This window comes from Balaenoptera musculus, chromosome 14 (genome assembly GCF_009873245.2).
Source record: "Balaenoptera musculus isolate JJ_BM4_2016_0621 chromosome 14, mBalMus1.pri.v3, whole genome shotgun sequence".
Classification (NCBI taxonomy): domain Eukaryota; kingdom Metazoa; phylum Chordata; class Mammalia; order Artiodactyla; family Balaenopteridae; genus Balaenoptera; species Balaenoptera musculus.
In genome coordinates, this window is record NC_045798.1 from 39,079,092 (window position 1) to 39,106,555 (window position 27,464).

General features: G+C 35.7%; 1 protein-coding gene across 1 annotated transcript in view; it reads left to right on the forward strand.

Moving 5' to 3' along the window:
- The window catches only part of MIB1 (mindbomb E3 ubiquitin protein ligase 1), a 118,443-nt gene that overhangs the window by 8,338 nt on the left and 82,641 nt on the right, over positions 1-27,464 (forward strand). Inside the window, exons 2-6 of the mRNA XM_036874225.1 lie at positions 10,574-10,745; positions 12,575-12,704; positions 18,525-18,629; positions 20,529-20,595; positions 21,899-22,103. Coding sequence (XP_036730120.1) covers positions 10,574-10,745; positions 12,575-12,704; positions 18,525-18,629; positions 20,529-20,595; positions 21,899-22,103 — 679 coding nt within the window. The remainder of the gene's footprint in view (positions 1-10,573; positions 10,746-12,574; positions 12,705-18,524; positions 18,630-20,528; positions 20,596-21,898; positions 22,104-27,464) is intronic.

Below are 27,464 nucleotides of genomic sequence, written 5' to 3' on the forward strand. Positions count from 1 at the left end.
GAGCTTTCACTGCTGAGGGCCTGGGTTCAATCCCTGATCAGGACCTAAGATCCCACAGCTGTGTGGTGTGGCCAAAAAAAAAAAAAAAAAGGAAAAAAGAAAAATAGTAAATATAAAAGTATTAATGGAGGTCCACAACCCTTTATTCAGAATGCTTGGGACTGAATTTATAAACTTTTGTTAATGCCCACTTCCAGGTCCACAGCAGCACCCTGTCATCAGATACACCAATATTTCTGCAGGAAGCATATGAATGGTTATGCTAAGGGGGTAAATAAAGACTACGCAGCCTCTTGTTTGTTCAGATCAGGATTTACCACTAAGTGAGTTTCCTGCTCATTTACAAAAAACTTAAGAGTTTTGGGATTTTGGAACAGATAAGAGATTGTGGGCTTATCTCTTTAATTTCAGAGATCATCTTTTGTATTTCCTGGGTCACGTACTTCACTTTGAAAACCATTGCACTGTCATCAAGCAGGAGCTTATGCATTTTAAGTATCTGTAGGGAAATGGCTTTTTTAGAACACTCCTCCTTCTCCTAAGCCCATTTCTTTACTCATATACTTTCATATGTCCCCGTACCAATTTAGCTTGCCTTTTTTTTATCATCATGTTTGCATTACAGCGATTAAAGCACCTCCTCAGATGGAACTAGGAACGCAGGAACAATTTCGATCTTTGCCCATAGATGAGCTCTATGTAAATAAGTTCTTGTGAAATAGTCTGGTACCTAAGTTATCTTTAAAACTTTGTTTCTGAGGGAAAATGGTTCTGAATTCTAAACAACCGGCTTTTAAATGAACTTGAAGAATGCAACTAAGATAAGGTGGGGTTTAAATTAATGGAGGAGATAATGGAACACAGCAGGTAGTCCAGACATTCATTTCTGGCTTTGGAGTGCCTTTGGGAGCATATTTACTTTTGTAGATGCTTGCTGTGGTTAGGGTTAGTTTATATTCTCTAAGCACACTCATGATAAGAGTATATAGCTTTCTCCTGGGGTGGATTTATCTTCTTGATGATAATTTTGTTCCGAAAAAATCAAGAAATGGGGTAGAAACGTTTTGATATGAAAACAAATCATTATTTGAATTTCGGGAGTTTTGCAGGGCTAGCGATAATAAATCATAAAAGTTTGAGATTGTAATATTTTACATTGTAGTGCCTTGCTCACCCCTCTTTCCCAGTCTCTTATCATGGAGTAGTGGAAAATGCACGAGCTTAGTAGCGAAGTCAAGGTATTTGTTCATTCTAGATTTTCTCACGTGGTCTCGTTAACTAGGGGAATGGACTAACATTTACTGAGCTCCCATCATGTGTCAGGAACTATACTAAGCTTTTTACATACTTTATCTCATTTAATCCTCAAAAGTGTTGTTTGATAGCCTTCATTTTACTTAGGAGAACACAGGCTGTGAGAAATGAACTAATTTGCCCAAGATTTCATAAGTAATTGGTTGATGGTTGAGATTCAAATCTAGGTTTGTCAGTCTTTTTTTTCCCCCTACCTTATAACATTAGTCTCTTTAAAACTTTAATTCTTCACCTGTAAAATGAAGTTGCTGTAGGTCAAGGTACACAGGTGTTTTGCTTGTAAAATGAAAAAATGAATTTTTATCTGTTAGCAGGAAAAAAATAAAGTGGATAAAATTCTTATTTTTGTTTGACCTCATTAGTTTTCTACTCTTGTGTAACAAGTGCTAAAAATAACAAATACATTACTAAAATTGCCAGTTGTATACCTTATTTGATGCCTTGTTTCTTTTGTTTGGACTGTGTAAGGCATGATTGTAATTTTATTATGCAAGCTTATAATAAAGTAGAGTAGCAGAGGCTGCAAAAATGGATGAGAGAATAACTTGTCCAACAGAAAAGATATGATGAAAGAGTTCTAGATTTTGGGTGAGGCACTTTCAAAGACATCTCCTTAACTCATAACAGGAGTTGGTTGGAAGTAGATGGTGTTTCACTCTACAACACTTTTGAAATTAACTAAGAAGTAGATAATCTTTTCAATTTTAAAAATGTATCTCTTTGAGATTTATTTGAATATTAGAATAGGATTTAATAACTTATATTTTGAGTGCAGAAGGTTGAATGGGGAACATGATGCCCTAGATATGTAATTATTCTTCAAATAAAATCAGAGCTAAGTAGAGGGTAAAACCCTGGTAGGGTAAGAGCATAAGAGGCCAAGCTTTGTAATCAGACTCCTCACATGGGTTTGAATTTGAGCCTGCCACTTACTAACGTGTGACTTCATATCCTCAATTTCTTCATCTATAAATGAGGATAATAATGCCTACCTTTTGGTATTGCTGGGAAAGTTAATAAAATATATGTGAAGCACCTAGCTTGGTACCGATTTAAGTAGTGGTTAGTATTATTAATAATAACAATACTATTTTCACTAATTTACTGTTTCTCAAGAGTAAGGAATGTGCAGTACGCCAACCAGCTGGCAGGTCACAAAGGCCTCACCCTCAGTAGGAATTTTAATTACATTTCAGCCAGTTTCTAAACCATAAGTACTTTGATGGTTCAGGGAGAATAAGATGCATACTCTAGTTGGTTAACCCTCTTTAATCTCTGTAAACTTTTTGTCACATTGATTTGGGGTTAAAATTGAATGAATCCATAAATCAGAAATAGGAATTCTTGATTGGTTGAGTGACATCAGCAAATGGTTATGCCACAATAAGTAATTGCTTTTAAACACTGGTTAATGACTTGTAAATTATTCTTTAAGGTTAGGTAAAATCTTTTAATTAGGGCAGAAGGTTAGAGGATTAGGTAGGCACTATACTAGTCTACTGGGAATGCTTATTTTTTATTTTAAAAACATTTTAAAATTTATTACATAGTATTTAAGATATCCAAGTGGATAAGTGATTAATAAATAACTGTGAACCTATCTAGAAATAAAGCATTTCTAATGTTTAAAACACTCTCTGTACTTCTTCCCAATTTCATTCCCTTCCTCTCCTAAAGTAACCACCGTATAGAAATTAGTAATTCCCATCGGTTTCTTTACATTTATGCTGTGTTGTATATATTCGTAAACAGTGCATAGTACTTTATTTGCAACATTCTGTATTCTTGAATAATTTTAAAATTCAGCATTATGGTTGAAGGATTCATCCATGTTGAATTGTGTGGCTCTTGAGCGTTCATTTTAGGTATTCCATTGTATACCTAATACATATCTTCACTCTCTTGTTAATGGACATTTACATTGTTTGCTTTTTCTTTTGCTCTTATACAAAGTGATAATTCACATATTCTTTTTTTTTTAAACATCTTTATTGAAGTATAATTGCTTCACAATGGTGTGTTAGTTTCTGCTTTATAACAAAGTGAATCAGCTACACATATACACACGTTCCCATATCTCGAATTCACATATTCTTGTTCCATGTTTAAGTGCTTCACATAATGAACTGCTTGTAGTGAGAACCTTCTCTCTTTCAATCATTTTTTCTCTCTAGAAATTTAACATTTTACTTAAATAAATCAGTGCTTTATGAATTTGAGCTGTTTTTCTTGGCTCTTTTAAGAACTTGTGGTTATTGATCTTGACCATAGTGTTTTACTGGTCTCATAAAATTTGCCAACAAAAAGACTTAAGCTATGTAAATTCTCTAAGTTATTGAATTTAGGCGAGATGTCATTAAAATGTAGAGCAGATGGTCATTTGAGTATTAGAATGAGTCAAAAGCTATCATCAGGTGGTTCATTTAACGGTGGCAGATGTCTTCATAAAGCTTAGCAAAGGGAAAGAGTGTTAACTCTCTAGGGTGATATGGTATTCTGTAGGAAGGAGAAAAAGCATTCATGGGTTTAGTTAGGTAATTAAATTTTATTGAATTTTTAAGGAATAACTCTTGCCAGGGCTAAGGAGGTTTAGAATGGAAGGGAATGCTTTTAGTTGAGAATGAATTGGGTGGATGAAGTAAAGGGAAACAAAAAAGCTACCAGAGTGAGAGACCAGTAAAATGTTGGCCTTGTTCATTTAATCCTTTTTCCTTTTTTATGTTTTCTTTAAATGTCATCTTTTGTTTTAAAGTCAATTAATTGCATTCTCATTAAAAATTCTGTACTGCTCATTTTGGTAGTGGAGTGGGTTGCTTTGTTTACTTTTTCCAATTCTCAGCATTAGTCTGTTTCACAGCTGTTCAGTAGCTTTGTTGGCATTTGAACTGTGGGAACCAAGAAAGGATTTGGATGTGCTTTTGTGTGCATTAGTGGTCTTCCTGAAGTATTCTTTAAAACTGTGAATTGTAGAAGTTTTTAATTTTTTTTTAACCAGTTATCACATTGTATGTTTAAATGGTTGCTTTTAAAGAAAGCCTGTACTCAGATTAAGAGCTCATGAATGTTATTGTATTTTGGAGAAAATGAACTTAGAGATGAAAAATATGTAAATAGGGGAACAGCTGAAAACTGGGCTTTTCCTTTTCTGGTCAAGTGAGGAGGTTGGGATACATTTTCCCTTTGCCTTTCATCAGTCAGCACTCATTTGTAGAGCTGTGCAGATAAATTAGGATATACCTCTTAGTGTGTATTGGATACCCATTTGTTTAGTGTATTTGACTTTTTGTGATGGCATAGGAGACCTATTTTAGAACTGTTCAGAAACTTAACTACTGTGTGGACATTTACTGTTACTGCTATTTGACGTTAATTAGGATGTTTTTGGTCATGATGCTTTCCTGTGGCAAGACAAATTAGACTCTTAAGGCACGTGGCAATAGGAGTGTACTTATTAGCTATATATTTTCTTTTCATAAGCACAGAATACTCAGTTAGGGTAAGGGTTAAAAGACGTAAAAACTTCTGAGTAGCAGTGTACCACATTGCTGAACTAACTGTTTGAAAGTTGGTTTCTGTAAGTACTTGGAGTTCCTCATGTTTTTGTTTATTTTTAGCTTTTATTTATAAGTGACATATACCAGCATTTCTGATGCTTATACTGCATATTAAATGCCCCTTCTCGCCCAGCTGCTTCCTAGAATTAATACATACCCAGTGTAGAAAACTTGGAAAACCCCAAAGGGCGATCCTGTCAAGCACATTTTGGGGGTTATCTTTCTAGTTTTTCTGGGCACATGTGTTATATGTATAATGTAATTTATGTGCCAAAGTGCTCTATTGTAATTCTTTGTGTACTGCTTTATAAAATAATAATATAGTTTACCATCTCAGTAGCATTTCTTCTACAACATGGTTTAATAACTGCATAGAATTTCTATGGATTACCTTAGTTTACACATAAATAGCCGCATCCCCATCTTTTCAACATGTTATGTTAAATTTTTATTTACTGCAAATAAGTTAGTATCATGAGATGTACCTTTTAAATTTGGAGACAGGGTCCAAATCTTTTAAAGCATTTGAAACATTTTGCAAGTACCTTCCATAGAGATTGTATCAATTTCTGTTTCCCTCTCAGCAGTATGACTGGCTCTCTTGACACCATCTTCACGTACACTGACATATTATTTTTAATCTGTTCCAATTTAAGAGGATAAAGTTGGTATCTCTTGTTTTGTATTTTCTTTTTAAAATTATGAAATTAATATACTTATAATAAAACTAAACCATTGAAAAGTGTATATAGAAAAAATGTGAAGGTGCCCTCTCCTTCCTCATCTGTGTACCCTCAACTACTGTCAGCAGTTTGGAGGTGTTTCCAGGTTTTCTCTATTTATACACTTCTATGTATGTGTGTGACTTCTAGGTTTTGTGTCATGCTTAGAGAGACTTTACTCAGAATTGTAAAAGATGCTGTTCAACTATTTTTTCTAGCACTTTTATGGTTTTATTTTTTTCATATTTAGCTCTTTAATTTATCCATATTTTTGCTATGCTGTACTGCAGGGAACTGTAATTTAATAAAGATTGTAACTTATTTTTAACTTGCTTTGTTCTGGTTGCAATGGTTACACAACAAATACCCCCAAACTTAGTGGTGTGAAACAGTTTCTATGCTCAGGGCTTCTACCCCTCAGGGATTTGGAGAGGCTCAGTGGGGAATGGCTTGCCTCTGCTCCACAGTATCTAGGGCCCCAGCTAGGAGAGTCAAACAGTGGAGGGGCTGCACAGCCAGGCTTCCTCGGGCATCTCTTGATACCTCTTTATGGCCTCGCCAAGTGGTCTCCTCTCTGTGGCAGCTTCAGGGTAGCCAGACTTAGTATGAAAGAGCTGCCAAGGCATGGGGGGGCATGAATCCTGAGGGGGAGAGAGAGACGTGGACAGACAGGTGGCACAGACGTCATATGGTGTCACTTCTGCCACCTTCTATTAACCAAGGCAGTTGCAGATGTCCCCCCAGGATCAGTGGGCGGGAAAACAGACCCGCCTCTTGATGGCCACTTGTCATTCATTGTCCTCTTGTCAGAAGAGCACTTGGGGTGGATATAGATCGGTGAGGCTTTCTTTGGAAAATGCAATCTGCCACACCTTTCCTCCATTTTAAGTATACACTCGGTTTTCCAGGAATGTGCCTGATATAAAATGCATAAATAAAGCAGGGGTGTACCTGTATTTCAGTATTTAAATTGATGAATTAAAAAAAACTTCATATTGTGATTCTTGCTATTTCTTATTAAAAAATGCAGTTTTATGAAAATTTAAAATTCATTTTAGTAGGCTTGCATCAGACAATTATGACAGTTCTTCAAAATCTTTGTCTGTTGATAGGTTTTAGAATTTACCTTAAAAAATATCTATATGTGAGCTAGGGTAATTTCTTTCTTAACTTTGTAGACTTTTGCTATTTGTGTTAGGAGATAATATCAGGAGTAATTACAAAATTATGTTTTCAAAGTGAACATTATAAGGAATGGTTTATATATTGATTTAAAGCAAAATATAGCAAATTCTTAGTAACCCATGGGATGATTAGCCAGGTTATGGATTATTTGGTACTTAAAAAAAAAAATCCTTCTGTGATTGAAAAACACCAAACAAATCCTTTTCTGTGTATTCATTTATACACCCCCAAAAGGAAGAATAGATTCGGCCTTTTGATTTATATTGTAAAAGACTGAAGCATGCAGTACTAGTGAATGCTGGTAGCTCTGAGTTGTGCAGCTATAAATTTGGTTTTTAATTTTAGTTTACAGTCTGTTAGACTAGAGTATAATTTCTTTTGGGTCTATGGCTGATGATAATTTTCATGATTGATGCAGTCAGAATTAGCCATAGGTTAGAATGAGAAGTGGTGGATGAATTACTCTTGTGTAGGACTGTCTCACGTGGCAGTTGTGTCCTCTGTTGCTCTTCTGGAGTGAAAACAATTAAAGGAACAGAGTGGACAGGTACAGCTGCAGGGAAGCCATAAACTTGGGGGAAAACCTGAGATAAAAGAGTAATTAACAAATGGAGAGGGCGGGTAATTTGCTAAAATGGGGGTAATCCACACATGAGTAATTGAATATTTTCTGTATGCAGTCTCTGGGAAATTGAGAAATTTACTGAGTTCTTTAATTTTTGTATAAGTATTGCTGAATTTGCCTGGGGTATGTGATGACTTTGATCATTAAATTATTTAAATAGATGACTAGTACATTTAATATATCTATATTAAGATTAAATTAATTGCAGTATAATTCTTTATACTTACCTTTTATGCTAATGCCTTTCAGAGTATGTTTACCTCTATTATATCACTTTAGCTTCACAGTGTCCCTTTCCATATTGTCTTAGTCTGCTTGGGGTGCCATAACAATCTACCACAGACTGGCTGATTTAAACAACAGGAATTTATTTCTCACAGTTCTAGAGGCTGGGTAGTCCAAGTTCAGGGGGGTGGCCACTTTGGTTCCCTATTGAGGGCTCTCTCCTTGGCTTACAGATAGCTGCCTTCTTGCTTTGTTTTCACATGACAGAGAAAGAGAGAGAGAGAGACACTTTGGTCTCTCTTCCTCTTCTTAGAAAGACACTAATCCCATCATGGGAGTCCCACCCTCATTGCCTCATCTAAACCTAATTACCTCCCAAAGGCCTTATCTCCAAATATCATCACATTGGAGGTTAGGGATTTTGGGGGGAACCTTCCAGTCCATAACATCTATGAAAGGAAGTATTTTCTCAATTTATAGATGAGAATATTGGTCCCAGAGTAGTTTAAAAAGCTTGATTCTGAACATTACCTGGCCAGTAAGTTATGTAAGTAGTTTCTGAAATCGCATACCTTTGTTTTCCCCATTTAATGCAACAATTTAAATATACAGATCAGAAATTATGTTTTATCTTATTATCTCCCAGCATGACTCTAAAATTTATCTCTAAGTCTCTGACTATATTTCATAATCCTGCCAAACAAAGCTGCTCCTGGTTCATTGAACATACTCTGTGCTCTTCTGAGGTTTCTTTCTTCCTTTGAAAGGTCTACTCATCCACCATTCCTTAAAAACGTTTCCTGATTCTTTTTTTTTTTTTTTTGATTTAGTTTCTTGAATGAGTTTCTCAGTGGAGCCCTGAGCTTGCATTATTTGATAAGCATGTGCTTATTTATGTTTTTGTTGGTGGCTCCCTTTCTGTTTTTTAAGGGAGCAGTTCTAGGTTTCAGTTTATTGTGCTGTTTGTTCCTAAATATCTCTAATACTTATCTATTTGTATTCTCTTTAATGATCTTATTTATACTTTTTTTTGTTTTTTTGTTACCTTCTACATCTTTTATTTTCTAACCCGTAGCCACCAAGACCTAAATCTCTCTTGACTCTATTTCTCTCCACTTCCACTATCATCACCCTGGCTTAAACTACCATTATCTCACCTGGACTGCTGTGTAAGCTTCTTAGGACTTGTCTTTGTTTCTCTAGCCCCTTTTACTTTCTTCCTTTCTGTTCTTCCTACCATAGCAAGAGTGATATTTGAAAGCAGCAGAGGGCCTTCCCACAGTAGCAGTAAAGAAATAGTTACTGAATGAATCAGTAGGTACTGATGTCTGCTGTCTTCTCTGTCTCTACAATCAAGCATTTGTGTGGTAGGAGACTGCAGAAGGATTACACGCAAAACATATTTGGTGTTGGTGTCATGCTCTTTTGTAGTTTACTAGACATCCCAACTTCCTGTCAGTGTTCATTCTTCCTCCTTCCCTCCCTCCCTTTTTTCTTCTTAACCATCTCAACGAGGGCACTTTATTTAGAATCTGGTTACCTTACTCATAGGGATTTTAAACCGGGATATAGAAAATGAATTATGTAGGATTTTTCCCCTTACCAGGAAGTAGCAATAGTGTATTAGTTCTTGCAGAGTTTAGCTACAGTATTACTACTGTTGTATTCAAGTTCTTGCGTGTATTTCACATTCTCATTTTATTCTTAGAACATACCTTTCCTTTAAAGAACATATTACCTCCTCCAAAGGAAGTTGAGGTTCTGAGAACTAAAATGACTCACTTCATTTTTTAATTATTGAACATCTCTAAACTTACACACAATAGAAAATAGTATAATGAACCCCCATGTTACCTGTTAACCAACTTCAACACGAGCAATCTTGTTTCATCTAAACCCACCTTACTTCCCCTTCCTCTCCACCAATTATTTTGAAATAAATACTGTTGTTTTATATATATGTAAGTACTTCAGTTAAAATGACTTTTTCATGGACACAGAGAGAGCTGTTGACAGAGCCAGAACTTGATCTAGGGGAGTATCAGTATTGTACAGACAACTTAGCCCTTGCTTGTAGTTCAACATTGGGCATGACCATACAGCATGTGTCATGAAATAGTGACACTGATGTTCACAGGCCACACATTGTTTTAAAAAACTCCTAGTTTTAATTTATTGAACAAGTGATCTTAATAAAATAGTAAAGGAACATTATTCCCCAATCTTATTACCCTACAATGTCAGTTATTTTCATTAATTTATAGTGGTACTTTTATAGTTCTAACATCTATCTCATCTATCCATGTGAACATTTTTAGTATAGGTTATATTACCAAGTGCTTGTTTTCTTTTTCTAATGTTAATTTCTTCTTGTTCTTTAAGGAAAAAAGAAAACCCATGACAAACTCAAGTTTGTTTCCCAAACTGGGAAACTTGCTTGCTAATCATTGTCTAAAGTTTATTGTCGATGGGGAAAAGGTTGTCAATACGTAGGGATAAATGCTAAAGTTAATTGATAGTTTGTTTCTGATATCATGAGGATAAAACTGTCTTTTCTTTTGGAATTTTTACCTGGAGAATAGGTTCACATTCCTCAAAAGATTTTTGTGTGTTTGAAGTCTGAAACATCTACTTGGTGATAAAGGATTCTTCTTTCTTTCTCTGGATTGAACCTAAATTTCAGTTTGTGGATGAGAGCAAGGAAAGTGCTACTGAGAAGTGTTCTTACTAATGAAAAAAAGAAGGGATAGAAAATATTTAGTCTATAATTTGTACTGGTTAAAATATTCGCAATCTGTTATCTTGAAACTATATATGGTACATTTGAAATATTATTTCTTTATTGAACTATTCTGTAAAATGCTGTGTTCTTATTTTTTCCCTTAGGGAATAATATTCAAATAAATAATACTTGTAATTAATGTAAGCATGTATCCTTGTTTTAATAGGCATCAAGCATGATGGAACCATGTGTGATACCTGCCGCCAGCAACCAATCATTGGCATTCGATGGAAATGTGCGGAGTGTACAAATTATGATTTGTGCACAGTTTGTTATCATGGAGATAAACATCATTTAAGGCATCGCTTTTATAGAATTACTACACCAGGAAGTGAGCGGTATGGCAATCCATTTTTTTTTTTTCAATTGCAATTCCTTGTTTCTATTGAATTTTTTATACCATTCAGCGTTAAAAATAGGATCAGGAAATAGCTTCTGACAGCTGGTTTAGTCAAGAAGTAGCAATTACCAGGCTAGATGTGGACCAGGCCTACCACATAGCGAGAAAAGAGCTCTGTGAAGATAGAGATACATGTATTTTTCCAGGATAATCTGAGCTGTTCTTTCTCTATTGTAGAGACTTGGCACACTGCTCAGTGTTTGGAAATGAAAGGGTGGCCCAAGGGAGGCTGATTGTTTTCTCCGTATGCATTCTATCTTGTGAACACTAGAGCCTATTTATTGAATCAAGAGACATTTATTAAGACTACAGAGCATTAAGACTATACTTGTGTAAATTTGAAGATTAATAAGACATGTTATTCTTAAGGAGTTTACAAATTAAGGTATTATTTGATCAACAGTGATTATCATGTGATGTTTCAGACTGTGTGTAGAGATGCTTATTAAGTGTCTTAGGAGCAAAGAGAGAAAAGTGTTAATTGTGAATGGGTGCAGAGTTTCAGGTGATTGAGTATTCTCATGTAGCTATGACTAATGCATAGGAGCAAGAATCAAGTCAGTGACAAGGAGGCAGCAGGAGTAATAGGAAAATGGATTTTTGTGTCAGACTGTCCTGGTTCAGATCCTGGTCCTGCCATTTATTAAGTGAGTAACTTTCAACAGATTATTTATTTTTGTCTTTTGCTTACAATTTTTAAAGTTAGGGTGTAGTAAAGATACTCTGAAAATGAATAGAATAATGAGATAAAAGCAGAGCAGAAGAAAAAAACCCTGAATCTTTTTGATTTTTAGGAATGAGAAGGATGTAGAAGAATAAGGGATAGAAGGCCTTGGAAAACCATGCTTGTCTAGATAGTTGAGTATAGAATCTTTTTCAAGGTCTGTAGTCTCTTGTAGGTATGCACTACTTTAGAGACAGTTTAGTGTAGGTCAGATCCAGGCCACAGATGTATTTTACTTGACTTACGCAGTGATCTAAATTTTTGAACAATTGCTAACCTTTTAAAACCGGGTGATTTCACAGAAAAATCAGGTTTATGAATTCTAATCCTATTCTGCTCCCCCACCCTCCAAAGACTGTCAACACAGGGCCTGCATTTGTTTCTGGCAGCAGTTGGCTGAAGCACAGGAACACCTGTACCCTTTAGACAGATCATACTCTGGAGTTCACCAAAGTCCCTATCACTCCCTATTGTTTTCTCCAGCCTGAGGTCAAGTGCCATTTGCCATTTGTCATTGCTGTGGTGCTGTCTTTCTTGGGCCCTCATTTGTAGTACTTGCCTGACAGTTGTAGGGTTTTGAATTTGCCACCTCTAAAGTAGTGAAGAGTGTGGTGATACCCTGAAGTGGTTAGACTGGATTCATGTGTTGATTCCATTCCAGTTTAACTTTTGTGACCTTGGGCAAATTACTTACCTCGCAAATTACTTACCTCTTTGGGACTTAGTTTCCTCATTTGTAAAATGAATAATAATACCTTCATCTTAGGGACTGTAACAGACTTTATACCTCTGTAAGTGCTTTTATGTATAGGAAAAGCTAAGTAAATATTAGCCGTTATTATTATTATTCCAACTACTAATGTCTTCATCATCATAACCTATGTAATGTGGAAAGTGTTCCTGTACCATGCTGTTATGGTATTAACCAGAACAAAGAAAAATCTTGTATATTTTCAAAATAACCTTTTTTATAATCTTATTTTAAAAAATAAACTGCTGTTACCTATTTTTATATAAATTTGAAAATAAATACTTTTTTTTAGGGTTCTGTTAGAGTCTCGTAGAAAATCTAAGAAGATTACAGCCAGAGGGATCTTTGCAGGTGCCAGAGTGGTGCGAGGAGTGGACTGGCAATGGGAAGACCAGGATGGAGGAAATGGACGCAGGGGAAAGGTAAAAATTGTTTCTGATTCATCATGTTATCCTAGAATATTGTATATTCAGTAGATTTTAAAACTACTGTAGTTGACTTTCTTGGCCCATTTTTTTAATGCCAATAACAATTTCTTAAGTTTTCATTTTTTTTTCCCCTGGAAGAAAAAAGATTGTTCCTGCTCTGTTGTACATATTGCTGTTCCGTGAGAAGGTTGTAGGGTAGATTTTACCTTCCCACTTTTAGACTTCATGTGGCCGTTTTGTTGCCCAGAATGCCTTTCTGAACATCTTGTTTGGGCTAGTCCTCCCTAAGCAGTATCTCATGCTCTTGACTTTCTTGTTATTAACATTTCATTTGAATGTACTTGTTTTATATTCCATTCCCCCAAAGGTCTGTTTCTGAGGGGTAATAGGCAGCTGCTTTGTTATTCAGTCCACTTAACTCCTTACCCTTCTCAGGAGGCGTGTAGAGCTGTCTAAGGGTCAGTTATAGCAGTTATTCTGAAGGGAATTTTGTACAGCCTCTTTAACGGGGTGGGATAGCCAGAGATATTAGGGTGAATGGGTTGTTGGTTTTACTTATTTGGATTTCATGTTGTTTTGCTGATGATGCATTCGTTGATTCAGTGAGTCACATATTAATGTGTATTCTCTGTGTTTTCCTAGATGTACTGAAATGAACAGCATTTCACGTTTGAGACTTTGATGTCAATTAATATCAGTTATGTTACCTTCTTTAAAATATTGTTTTTAGCATTAAGGAATGATGATTTTAAAGTCTCTGTCATCTGAGGAACTCTTCCTAGGAACTCGAAAGCCTCTTTTGTACAACTTGGTGCTATACAGATTCTTTTGAATTTGAGATTTTTAAACATTTTGTCAAATAGATGTTTTCTAAATTCAGAGTATTGTTATATTGATTTAATTTCAAGTAATAAGGTCTAATTTTAACGTTTGGAAGTCGGACAGAAATATTTTGGCCTGTATGTTTTAAGTACTTTGATTTTCATTAAGGAAGCAATGTTTTGTTTTTTTTTAATTTAGTAAATATTTATTGAACACTTAGGTGAAGGATTCTGTTCCAAGCATGACGGTTATGGGAATAAACAAAAGAGGCAAAGTTCCTACTCTCTTCTGAAACCTATATTCTAATTAGGGGAGATGGACAACCAGAAATATAAATCTAAATTCTGTGACTATAGTGTGGCCTGTTGACCAGCAGCATTGGTGTCACCTGAAAGCTTGTTAGAAGTATAATAGGTAATAGGTCCCCTTCCTCCTAGACTTTCTACATTAGGATCTTCATTTTAACAAGAGCCCTAAGTCATTCAGGTGTACATTAAAGTTTGAGATGCACATTTTAAAAAGAAAAATAGACCAGTGTGAATTTGGGAAAGGCGCCACTTCTGGATGGATGGAGTGATGTGGGGACATGCTTGGCAAGCCAGTGGTAGAGAAGAGGTACCCCTTTGAGCGTGGACACAGGAACAGCCTTGTCCCCGTGCATAAGGTCTTGGTAAGTGGAGCTCAGGCTGGAGGTCAGCCTCTATTTGCCTCCTTGGCAAGGCCCTTTGTGCAGTTAACAACTTCTGTAATCATTTATAGCAATCCTTTGTCACATAGTATGTATAAAATGTATGTTAAACCTTAAAGAATAGTAATAAAATTTTAAAAAGCAAACTTTTGTTCCTACTATACAGATTAAAAAACAGAATGTTATGAATACCTTTAAAAGCCTTCTGTTTACCCTTTCCCAGTTGCAAGCCCTGCAAGGACTCATTAGTGAGTCCTGGGAAACACAGGGCTCAGCACGGTCAGGACATCAGGCAGGGCAGAAGTATGGGCCAAGTGCAGGACACTGGACAGGAATATGGTCAGAGGACATGAGTTACTATGCATTTTTTGCTTCTAAGTTTACCATGGTCCACCTCAAAGTTTTAGGAGTGGGTCAAAGCAGAATATTCTGCGGGGTAAGGTGGAAGACCTCAACTGATTTAGGTGGCAGAGAATGGGGGGTGGAGGGGAGAGTGGGAACCTCATCATTACGTAGTCCAACAAGCCAAGTACAGTGGAGAATTTGGGTCAGGCTTACTCAGGCAGTGTGACCTTAGGTTGATAAAATGGTGCAATGGCAGTGGGCATCTTGGTGATAAGAGCCTTCAGCATGTCTGGCCTGTGAATCACATGGCTACAGTACAGACGGATTGCCCTTGATGCCTGGTACCCAGCAGTCATCCTGGCAGCTCCCTTTGATGGATGCCTTTGCCTCTTTCCTGGCTGGATCCCATGTTTTCTTTTTTTTTAAGCATTTAAAAAAATTTATTTATTTACTTTTGGCTGCATTGGGTCTTTGCTGCTGCATGCGCGCTTTCTCTAGTTGTGGCGAGTGGGGGCTACTCTTCGTTGTGGTGCACAGGCTTCTCATTGTGGTGGCTTCTCTTGTTGTGGAGCTCGGGCTCTAGGCACGTGGGCTTCAGTAATTGTGGCACGCGGGCTCAGGAGTTGTGGCTCGCGGGCTCTAGAGCACAGGCTCAGTAGTTGTGGTGCACGGGCTTAGTTGCTCCACGGCATGTGGGATCTTCTTGGACCAGGGCTCAAACCCGTGTCCCCTGCATTGGCAGGCGGATTCTTAACCACTGCGCCACCAGGGAAACCTGGATCCCATGTTTTCTGTATCCGATTACATCATCTTACTTAGCTTACTCTTTTCCTTTGGTGGTGTACACGTTCTAGTAATGTCTTTTGCGAGAGTGCACAAGAAGTAAATTTTTTAATACTTTCATTCTAAAATTGTTTTTAACTTTATATTCTTCCTCACACTTAATTTTATGGTCAGAGGGTTGGAAAAATTTTTTTTCATCAGCTTTTCAAAAGCAGTTGCAGCTAAAGTCTGAAGTCACATAAATGGAACTTCCTGGATTTTTGTTATATTGGCACTTCTTAGGGGGATGAAAAGTAGGCATTCTTGAAGCTTTGAGTCATCAGTATTACATTTTTGGTTTGTTATGATTTAATACTTGTTACATTTTAAGAGCAAAATGAAAAGTAAATGAAACCATCTTGCACATGTGACTCTAAGTGAGGGAACTTAATATAATAGGAAGTCTTCAGGGTAACATTATTTAAGCACATGTTTGAGATGAAATGTAATTTTTGTCTGACTCTTTCTGACTATGTGTGTGAATGAAGAAAGTTTTTAAGCCTTCCTGTGTTGGCCAGTCTTCAGTGCTGGCTGCTCTGTCCCAATCCTCTTTTCTTATCTTTTTTTCCCTTGAGGTTCAAGATTCCCACCCCATTCTCATTACTACATGTTTTCAACAATATGGCTAGTATGAGCCATATTAAGGGGTATAAACCAACCTAGGCTGATGTTGTAATACTGATACAATCTATGGCCTACCATGTGCCAACATGTACCATGGTGTTTTGCTTTGCACCATGGCTTTGGCAAGCATGATGCAAGGTCATCATGGAAGTGTGTAGTGTATTCTTAACTACCTATGTTAGTATTTCAAGACTGTTTTCATTTTGCAAATGCTTTCGAATATATGTGATTGTTTTCATACAGGTACGCTAGATATATTTTCTTCTTTTTAAAAAACTTTATTATGGAGAATTTCAAACATACACCAGAATAGAAAGAGTAGTATAACAAATTCCCATGCACCCAACATCCCAACTTCAAAAATTATCAACATTTTTTGAAAATGCCATTTATTTGTTGAAGAAATCAAGGTTCTTTGGATTTGGCTGATTGATTCTTTATGATATTCTTTAACTTGTTCCTCTGACCCTTGTATTCTTATAAGCTAGTTGTTAGGTGTAGAGACATGATTAGATTCAGGTTCAGGTTCAGGTTTTTTTGTCAAGAGTACCTCATCAGTTGTGTGTGTACTTTCATCGCATCACGTCAGGAGGCACATAAAGTTTGATTATCCTACTATTGGTGACGTTAAGATTGATCAGTGCAGGTATTGTCAGTTTGATCCTTTACACAGTTTCTCAGCAACCTTTTACCTAATGGTTTTAGCAGCCATTCACACATATTCTTAATCAGAATTGAAAGTATGAAATTAATGTAGTTATTTTCTTATGCCTTCCACTTTCCTCCTTGATAAACCAAATCATATTAACAAATGAAGGAATTTCATTTAGTGATTCAGAGCTTGAGTAATGAATTTGCTTATATCCCAAGTAATTTGAAATTTAGGATGAACTTGATTTAAAGTTTGTAGTCTTTGTTTTTTAGTTGGTCACATGCTTTTTTGTCCCTCTCATAAAAACACAGTTATTTAATCTAGCATTGTATTTTTAAAAATGAATGAAATAGAATCTGACTATATTAGAATCAGAAGGGATTTTTTTTGCTAAAAATTGCATGTTTCTTTCACTTTAGAGTGTTAGAAACTCTTGCTTTGGAAAGTTATACAGTGGTTCGTTGTGAAAATCAGAAAGCAAAGCATGGCAGTGAATGGACCTCTGCATTCAAGATGGTAGTTACCTCTGTTGAAGGCAGGAGGTGGGTTTCTGATGAGAGGCGTGCAGGGGAATTGAAAAGTACTGGTAATATTCTTTTTCTTAGTCCGATGTTCATTTTGTTTTTTATTATTCTTTAAAATGTACATATGATATATTTTCATAATGTATAATTTACTTTAAAATTAAAAAGAATAGGGACTCTCTGGCCGTCCAGTGGTTAGGACTCCACGCTCCCAGTGCAGGGGGTATGGGTTCGATCCCTGGTCGGGGAACTAAGATCCCGCATGCTGCACCGTTCGGCCTTAAAAAAAAAAATTAAAAAGAACAGATAGACTCATTTACTAACAATTTGAAATATTGCTCAAATATTTGATTAAATTTTAAGCATAAGAACTTTTTATCTCTACAAAAGCACCATAAAACACGTAGCTTGCAAAACTATTTCTTTAGTACAGGGTGAAAATTAAATGGTCATTATGTATCTTATTTGAAATAGTCTGTTTTTAAGGGCATGCTTTAAAAATTACGTTTAACATCAGCCTGGCATTCTAAGTAACTATGTAGCGTGGTTGAGTATAAGTGTCAGGGTGGAGAAGAGTAATGAGTTGCGCATGTGCGACTTCCCATTCTGAGCTGTAGACTGGTTCACTTGAGAATACCCAAGTTTAGTGCTCGTTGCGTGTCAGTTTTGTGTAGTTGATTCTTGGCCCTTAAGCAATAGCAACTCCAGTATTTTTTTTTTTAAGTATTAAACGCTCTTACTAATCAGCCTGCTGGCATGTGGGGCCTAGAGATTGTGTCTGGGTCTCCACTGCAGTCACGGTGTTTCAGCTTAGATGGCCTGCTTCTTGGGGCAGCTGAGGGGTGCTGCTGGAGGAGCCAAGTCACTCAAGTCTTCTTTAAACGTGGCCTTTGAGCCTCATGCTTGTCAGCGTTTAGCTGACCAGAGAGCGGGTTTATCTTGAATTGTTCAGGGTATTTGGTCAAAGATTTTAAATTTTGTATCAAAGAATAGGTTTAAAAGAATACACTGTTGTTAGAGGGAATCCTCTAAGAGTGAAGATTTTAAATTTTGTATTGAATTATGTATTTTCTGATAATCCATCACTGTAATCACTAAGCTTCTCTATTTAAAATTTCTACAGTGGTTTTAGAAATTACCTTATAATATTCCGGAAAATTGTCTGTATAATTTCAGTTATATGTTAGAAGTGACATATATTTGGTAAATAAGTATTTTTCATGATCCTGTTACACAGGATTGTAGCTGAAATATTTTTAAAGATTTAAATATAATTAAAAGAACCAACCTCTCCTCTCCTCTTTCAAAATTTTTTTTTTCTCAAAAATTTCCCTTAGGTAACAGAAATCCAAGACTGGAGTGCATCAAGCCCACATAGCGCGGCCTACGTTCTCTGGGACAATGGTGCTAAGAACCTTTACAGAGTTGGCTTTGAGGGCATGGTGAGTGTAAGAACCACAAAAGATGAAAATATTGGACGGGTGAAAGAAAGGAAGTAAAAATAGCCCTTATTGTATTCTTTCATTTTTTCTTTTGTCATCTCCTTTTGTCACAATACAGCCATCTGAATCATGAGTATGCAATTGGAGGGAACATCTGTAAAGTGAGAATTTAATACAATAGGTGTTAAAATTGTTTTTAAGGAGTTTTTTCCTCTGTATTTTTAAAGTGTAGTGTTGATGATTGAAAATGACTGACCTAGAAACACTTCAAATTACTTAAGTGCTTAAGGAGCATAATGGTAGTTTATTCAGTGGATTGTCCTATATTTCTGCATGTCATGGATCATCGTTCAAATGTTGACCTCAGCTATTTAATTTATAGAGTGTAATTAAATATTATATTAATGCCAAAATATTAATGCCTTTTATTATATCCTTTCCATCTTGAATACATTTTTCATTCGAAGAATTCTTAAATTTCATTTTTTTTTCCAACTGTTTTATGCTCATTAGGAGGGGAAAAAATATCCCACTGTCCCTTTGCCTTAATCTATTCCTTTTATACATAAAAGCGAGCCTTGTGAATCTAGACAGGTAGTTTACTCACCAATTTTTACAATTGTATATAGCATTGGTCATTAGTTTTTCATTATTATCTTCATGCCTCTCCCTGTTTTTAAATTGGGAATTTTTGTAGAATTCCAACTGATTATTAACTTGCTTCAAACGAAGCTTTACGTGCTATGTGTGCTCAGGTACTTATTGAGTAGTATACATATAGATCGATCCCATTCTTTTTTGATGGCTGAGTAGTATTCCATTATATGGTTATGCCATTGTTTATATAATGAGATTTCTGTTGATGGGTATCTGGGGTTTTTTTTTTTTTTTTTCATTGTTGCAAGCAGTGTTTCAGTAAGCATCCTTGTGCATATGTCTTTGTACATTTATGGGTATATTTCCTTAAGATAGATTCCTAGAAGTGGAACCACTGGGCTAAAGTATCACATTAAAACTGCTTGACCCATGTCTCTTTGGCTAGGATTGAACTAAATGTGAGCTATAGTGGCAAAGGAGGCTGTAAAAGAGAGTTGGGTTGAGGTGTGTTTGTGTGTGTATGTGTCTGTATAAAGGAGCTCCTTTCCTTAATATTGTATGTATATACTGATTACTTTATACATGTATATGGTACTGTTAGGCACTTTTAGGTAATCTATTTCTGAATTTTCAGTCACCCTCAAGGTTGCTCTTCTAAGTTCACATTTTCTGTACTTTTCATTATACCACAACTGCCTCCGCATTCAAATACTTAAATACTTTCTTATAAAAGCTAAGTGGGAAGGAACTTGAGTTAACCAAGTTATGGTAAAGTAAGGACTAAAAGTGATATAAATAGGAAATTAACTGGACAAGGAATCAAAAGACTGGATTTGATTCTTTCCTCTTCTACTTTCTGACTATTTAGTTTTGGCTAATTTCCTTTATACAATAGCTGCCTTGTATATATCATAAAATTGATTAGAAAGATCAAATGAGTTGAGCTCTTTTTTGGTAAAAATATCTTTAAAATGGAATATGTTATGTACTTTTGAAATACGAGATTTTTGTTTTAGTTCTTTTTTTCCAACTTGTGTATTTGAAAGTATGATAATGGTAAAGAGCCAGGCATTTTAATGTTGAAGTTTAAAAGAAATCTTAAAGTGTGACCTACCTGGAGGTCAAGTTTATAGTTTTTGATGGGTGTTTTTGAAAGCAATGTTTAGTGTGACTATTAACCCAGAGCTACTCTTCACTTCTGCTGAGGATATGTTCTGAATGAACATTTTTGCCTATTTTAGGTTTTAAGCTGTAGTTGAAGCTTTCAAGGGTGATTTTTCTGCTTTCTTTTCTTTTTCTTAGTCTGACCTGAAGTGTGTCCAGGATGCCAAAGGAGGTTCTTTCTACAGAGATCATTGTCCTGTGCTAGGTGAGTTAGCAGGCTAGAGAAAATTTCTAAATAATGGGTCAGAGTTCATGGAATCAGAAAAGTGTTTAAATTGGGCTTTAAAAAAGTTAGTTACCATTAAAGCTTTTTAAAGACATACTCTTTTGGTTTTATTTTGTTTTAAAGCATTTGTTCTTTTTAATTTGTTTAGACTCTGAAAGAATTGTCATGACTTGATAATTGATATACCATTTATATGGCATACTGTATTTGAAACTTTTGTCTTTTAACCATAAACTTATATTGTTGAAAAATTTTGTGTTATATGATCAATGTTATATCTCTTATACTACTGAGAACAGGACCTAACAATTTAATGTTTATAAATTCCTTAGAATTTCTGTAAAATTCCTTTGGAAATATAAGAACAGCTCTAAGATTAAGATAATATGATAAATATAATTTCATGTATCATTAAAATAAAAAAAGAACAAGAAAACCAAAACTACTTTCATTTTATAGATTCTTCATCGTTGGCAAGGTGAACATTTACCACATTCTTCTGATTAAACCTTTAGTCTCTGAATGCTTTCCTTTCTCATGTGAACGCTCCGTTCCTCTTTCCAAATCGTTTGATTTGCCTTATTGCCCAAAAGTGCTGTTTTCTTCCAGCATGCCTAATTTTTTTAAAAAGGAGAATGTAGAAGAAAATCTTATGGTTTTGATGAGATCATCTCTTTCTCTTGCTTTCAGAAACTTTGTTTTGTATCTGGGCTTTACAAGGAAAGTGTAGAATCAGCATACCCATTTCAGATCCCTCAGCATAGTGTTTTATGATCATGAATCCTTTATCCCATAAGTAGTTTTGAAAATAATCTCAGAAATGGGCTTTGAAATATTTGAAAATGCTCTTTAGGCAAAAATCATAAGAACTATTTGGTAACTAATAACAGTAAGCAATTCAGAGGAAAAAAAATTCCAAGTTTCTCTTTCATATACTTTAGTTAGTTATGTTGGCTCTTCAGCAAGTCATCCAGGCAGAAAGGTGAATATTATCAATGCCCAGAACTTTGTGTTCTGATAGATGGTTGCCTAGTCTTCTGTAGATTCTGCCCCTGTTCAGTCATTGTTGTAAATCATTACATTATTTCTGGTTTTGAGTCTGTTTTCTTTCTTTTTTTAAAGCTCTCTAATTCTAGAATTCACAGTAAATTCTCAAAACATTTTAAGATTAGATAGTAACTAAAACTCAAATATCTTGGGCTTTTTCTTATTTAAAACAGTGCAGTTGCCTGTTGTTGCTGTGATTTTCCTTTTCCTTTGTCAACTCCCTCTGCAATTATAGGTGAGCAGAATGGCAACAGGAATCCTGGTGGATTGCAGATTGGTGACCTGGTCAATATAGATCTTGACCTAGAAATTGTACAGTCTTTGCAGCACGGTCATGGAGGATGGACTGATGGCATGTTTGAGACTTTAACTACAACTGGAACTGTTTGTGGCATTGATGAAGATCATGACATTGTAGTACAGTATCCAAGTGGCAATAGGTTGGTTATATTTTTTAATTTTCAGTAATGGCAAATAAAATTAGTATATAGAGGAAAGAGCCTTAAAGAAAGCAAATAATATGATATAATAAAGACTTCTTACAGCTAGCTCTTCAATAATAGATGAAAATCCAGAGTATGTTGGTAAAGTGGAGGGAAACAAGTAAGAACAGTGTGTGTGTGTGTAAGTGTATATATTTATTTGAATATATTTATGATTCAATGTTCTGTGCACTTTTTTTTTCCTTTAGGGGGCAGAATACATTGTATCAGTATTAGGTCCAAGTATAGCTAAAAAGTTCTGTGTTCTGTTGGACTGCATCAGTCTACCCTGAATGAACGGGATAACAATAAAACTCCTCTGGCCCATATCTCCAGCGTCATCTCATGGTAACACAGCTCTCCCTTGCCACAGACACCTGTGCGCACACTAATGCTTATCCGCAACACAGCACTGCGTGTGTCTCCTCACTTCTGTAACCTTTGCACACACCACTCCTTCCATGCAGAATACCCTTTCCTCCTTGTCTCCCTCCTCCTCTGGATTAACTCCTTTGCCTCCTATAAATATTGAACTTTTATGCTTACTTCCTCTCTCCTTCCCCCCTCCCTGGTACATGCATACGCTATTTATCTGTTTAGGTCTCCTGTTATCTACTAAAATCGTTATTTACTTGGTCTCTGGGTTTCGTGTTTCTTGGAGACTGGGCCTGTGCCTTTTATTTATTTGTCCCTAGGGGCCAAAATATATCCAGTTTACTAGTATGTTTACAGTATTTTAAAGAAAAAATTCGGTAGTTAAATTGAATAGTTGTCAAAGCTTTATTACTGACATGTACATAAAGAAACTAACTCTGAGATTCTTTAGGGGAAGGATTATATTTGAAATAAGAAAAATTAACATTAAGTTGCTAACCACATTGTAGAATTAGCTCTAATTGTGTTTAAATCCTAAGGATACACATGATAATATCAAGAGATACACAAAAAGCATTTGCCAAAATCCAACATCCTTCATGATAAAAATACTAAATAAACTAGGAACAGAAGGGAACTTCTTCAGCTTGATAAAGGACATCTATGAAAGACCCACAGCTAACAGCATACTCAGTGGGAAAGACTGAATGCTTTCTCCTTTAAGATCAGGAACAAAACAAGAATGTCTGCTCTCCTCACTTTTATTCCATATTGTCCTAGAGGGTCTAGCTGGGGCAATTAGGCAAGAAAAAGAAATAAGAGAAAGGAAGAAGTTAATCCTCTCTGTTCACAGGTGGCATGATCTTGTGTATAGAAAAATCTAAAGAATCCACAAAAAAAACTATTAGAACTAATAAATGAATTCAGCATAGTCACAGGATACAAGATCAGTATAGAAAAATCAGTTGTATTTCTGTATACTAGCAATAAACAATCTGAAAATGAAATTAAGAAAACAATTCCATTTACAATAGCATCACAAAGAATAAAATACTTAAGAATAAATTTAGCCCGATAAGTACAAGATTTGTATACCAAAAACTATATAACATTGTTGAAGGAAATTAAAGATGACCTAAATGGAAAGACGTTTCATGTTTATGGATCAGAAGATTTAATATTGTTTAGATGGTGTATTAGTTTCCTAGGGTTGCCATAACAAATTACCACAAACAGAGCGGCTTTACAACAGATATTTATTCTTTCAAATTCTGGAGGCTAGAAGTCCAAAGTGAAGATGTTGGCAAGACTGTTTTCTTCTGGAGATCTGAGGGAGAATCTCTTCTATGCCTCTCTCCTGGCTTCTGATGATTGTTGGCAATCCTTGGCGTTCCTTGGCTTGTCAATGCACCACTCATTTCTCTGCCTCTGTCTTCACATGGTCTTGTGCCCTGTGAGTCTCTGTGCCCCTGTATTGTCACATGACCTTCTTCTTCTTTTTTTTTCTTCTGGGTACATAGTTTATTTTCAAATTCATTCAAGTCAGTCTCTGATTAGTCAAGTTCAGACAGTTGTAGGGGGATTATTTGATACCGAGAGCCACATCAACAGTCCTCCAGCCTGCTATTTATTTTCGTCAAGCCAACATTTGTACCTTAGCCATCCATAAGGAAAGAACCCTAAGGAGGCATAGAAGAAAGTTAATTGAGCTCATGGAAATTCTAGAGTCTTTTACATAGAAAATGATCAAAAGATGATTTTTCGTGACCTTATAAGGACACCAGTCATTGGATTTAGGGCCCATCTTAATCTGATATGACCTCATTTTAACTTGATTACATCTGCAAACACCCTGTTTCTAAATATGCTCACATTCAGAGGTATTGGGGATTAGCATTTCGGCATATCTTTAGGGGGAAATAATTCAACATTTAACATATGACAGTATTCCTCAAACTAATCAACAGATTCAGTGCAATCCCTATCAAAATCCTTGCCTTTTTTTTTTTTTTTTTTTTTTTTTACAGAAATTGGCAAACTGAACCTAAAATTCATATGGAAACTCAAGGGACCCAGAATAGCCAAAACAGTTTAAAAATGAAGAACAAAGTTGGAGGACTCACACTTCCCAATTTGAAAATTTACCACAAAGCTACAGTAATCAAGACAGTCTATTACTGACTTAAAAATAAACATGTAGATTGATGGAGTAGAATTGAGTCCAGAAATAAGCCTTTGCATTTAAAGTCAGTTGATTTTTGACAGGGGTTCAGCACAGTTCAATGGGGGAAGAACAGTCTTTTCAGCAAACGGTGCCGACAGTATTTACAGATATTCAGTCATTATGGTGTACGTCTAATTTAATGTTAACTAATTTAATGTTATGTGTCAAGTATACAACAGTCTAAAAAATAAAGCTACAATTAAAAAATGAAACAAAACAAATGATGCTGAGTCATTTGGATATTGACATGCAAAAGAATGAAATTGGACCCCTGCTACACACCATGTACCAATATTAAGTCAAAATGGATCACAGATCTAAATGCAAGAGCTAAAACTATAGAAGTCTTAAAACATAGGCATAAACCTTTGTGACCTTGAATTAGACAGTGGTTTCTTAGATATGACCTCCAAAGTAGAAGCAACCAAAGAAAGAGTGAATAGACTTCATCAAAATTAAAACTTTTGTGTTTCAAAGGAAACCATCAAGAAAGTGAAGAGACAACCCATGGAATGGGAGAAGATATTTGCAAATCATATGTCTGATTAGGGACTTATATCTAGAATATAGTATAAAGAACTCTTAAAATTCAACAATAAAAGATAACCTAATTGAAAAATGGGCAAAGGATTTGAACAGACATTTTTCCACAGAAGATACAGAGATGGCCAATAAACTCATTGCATTAGTCTGCTAGGGCTGCATTAACAAATACCACAGACTGGGTGGCTTAAACAACAGAAGTTTATTTTTTTACAGTTCTGGAGGCTGGAAGTACAAGAACAGGGTGCCATCAGGGTTGGTTTCTGGTGAGACCTCTTCCTGGCTTGTAGAGGATTGCCTTCTCACATGGCACCCCACCTTTATGACATCATTTAACCTTACTTACGTCCCTAAAGGCCCAATCTCCAAATACAGTTACATTAAGAGCTAGAGAGCTTTAAGATATGAAATTTGGAGGGGTACAATTCATTTTATATCACCGTTGAAGAGATGCAGGACATTATTAGTTATTAGGGAAATGCAATTCAAAACCATGATGAGATACCACTTTACATGCTAGAATGGCTAGAATAAAAAGGTAGGATAATTACAAGTGTTGCTGAGGGTATAGAGAAATTAGAACCAAACCTTCATACATTGATGGTAAGTACTTGAAGTGGTCTAGATGCTTTGGAAAACAGTTCAGTAGTTCCTCAAAATGCTATATATAGAGTTACCATATGACCCAGCACGTCTACTTCCAGGTTTGTACCCAAGAGAATTAAACCATGTGCCCACACAAAAATCTGTACATGTACGTTTGTAGAAGTATTATTCATAACAGCCAAAATGTGGAAATAACCCAAATGTCTATCAACTGATGAATGGATAAATAAGATGTGATATATCCATCCAATGGAATATTATATTTGGCCATAAAAAGGGATGGAGTACTGACACATGCTGCAACGTAGATAAATCTTGAAAACATTATGTTGAGTGAAAGAAGCCAGTCACAAAAGGTCACATATTATCTGATTTTATTTATACAAAATGTCCATAATAAGGAAATCCATAGAAACAAAGTATATTACTGGTTGTTAGGGGCTGGGGAGAGAGGGGTGAATTCAGAGTGACTGCTAATCGTTATGGGGGTATCTTTTTGTGGTAATGAAATTAGGTAGTGGTGGTTGGTTTATACAAATGAATATACTAAAACCACCGAATTACACGCTTTAAGTGAGTGAATTGTATGATATGTGAGCTACATCTCAGTATAGTTCTTAATAAAAAAGAAGGAAAAAATCTTAACACAATTGAAGTTCAGAGTAGCATGTACTACCATATTTTGTCTTAAATAGTATCTTGTTTGTTGTTTGGAAATGTTAGGTTAACACAGATTAGGATTATTACTTGCAGAATTCTTCCTCGGTCAAAATTCTTTCTTGGGCAGTAGTGTTATTAGTAACATGACATTTGACTTCTAGAAAATAATCTTTTTTTATTCTTTATTCAACACCAATTTATTAAATACTTATCCTGTATTAGGCCCTGTGATTATGTTAGAATTACCAAGACAAACAAGACATGGTCCTCTGCTTTGAAGGAGTTTCCCTATTAATTTGGATAGACAAAGTCAGAAATAGCTGTATTAAAATGTTTTAAGTAGTTATGATAGGTGAGTATTCAGGCTATTCTGAAGGTACAAAAGAAGAGTGGTCATTTCAGCTGGGCAAATCCGAGAAAACTTAAGAGAGCATATTACATTAAGTAAGGTTGAAAGATTTGGTTTTCACCTGGGCAAGGAAGCGCTGTAGGCAGAAGGAACAACTTGAGTAAATAACTACTGTTCGGGCACTACACAGGTCTAGTAAATTTTGGAACTTTGGGAGTGAGGTAAATAAAGGGCACCATGACTGATAAGACTGAAAAGAAAACTTTTTGTATTTGAGTTTTATTCTTAACTGATCAGAGGCACTTCTTTCTCTTTGTGGTTGTTTTAGAAAGAAAGTTTACATGGTTATAGGAATTTAGTAAGCAGGTTTTTGTGTGTTGTGACCTCTCAGAGCCTTTTATATGCTAAGGACCATTATAATAAGGAAAGGAGGGTATAATATGCCATATTGTAAAAGTTTATTTGACTAGGGAACCTTTTGTCCCTTGGAGTACCATATGGGACTAGGAGAAATGTGTTATACACTGTGGTACAACTTTTTGATGGGATATTAAGTAGTCAA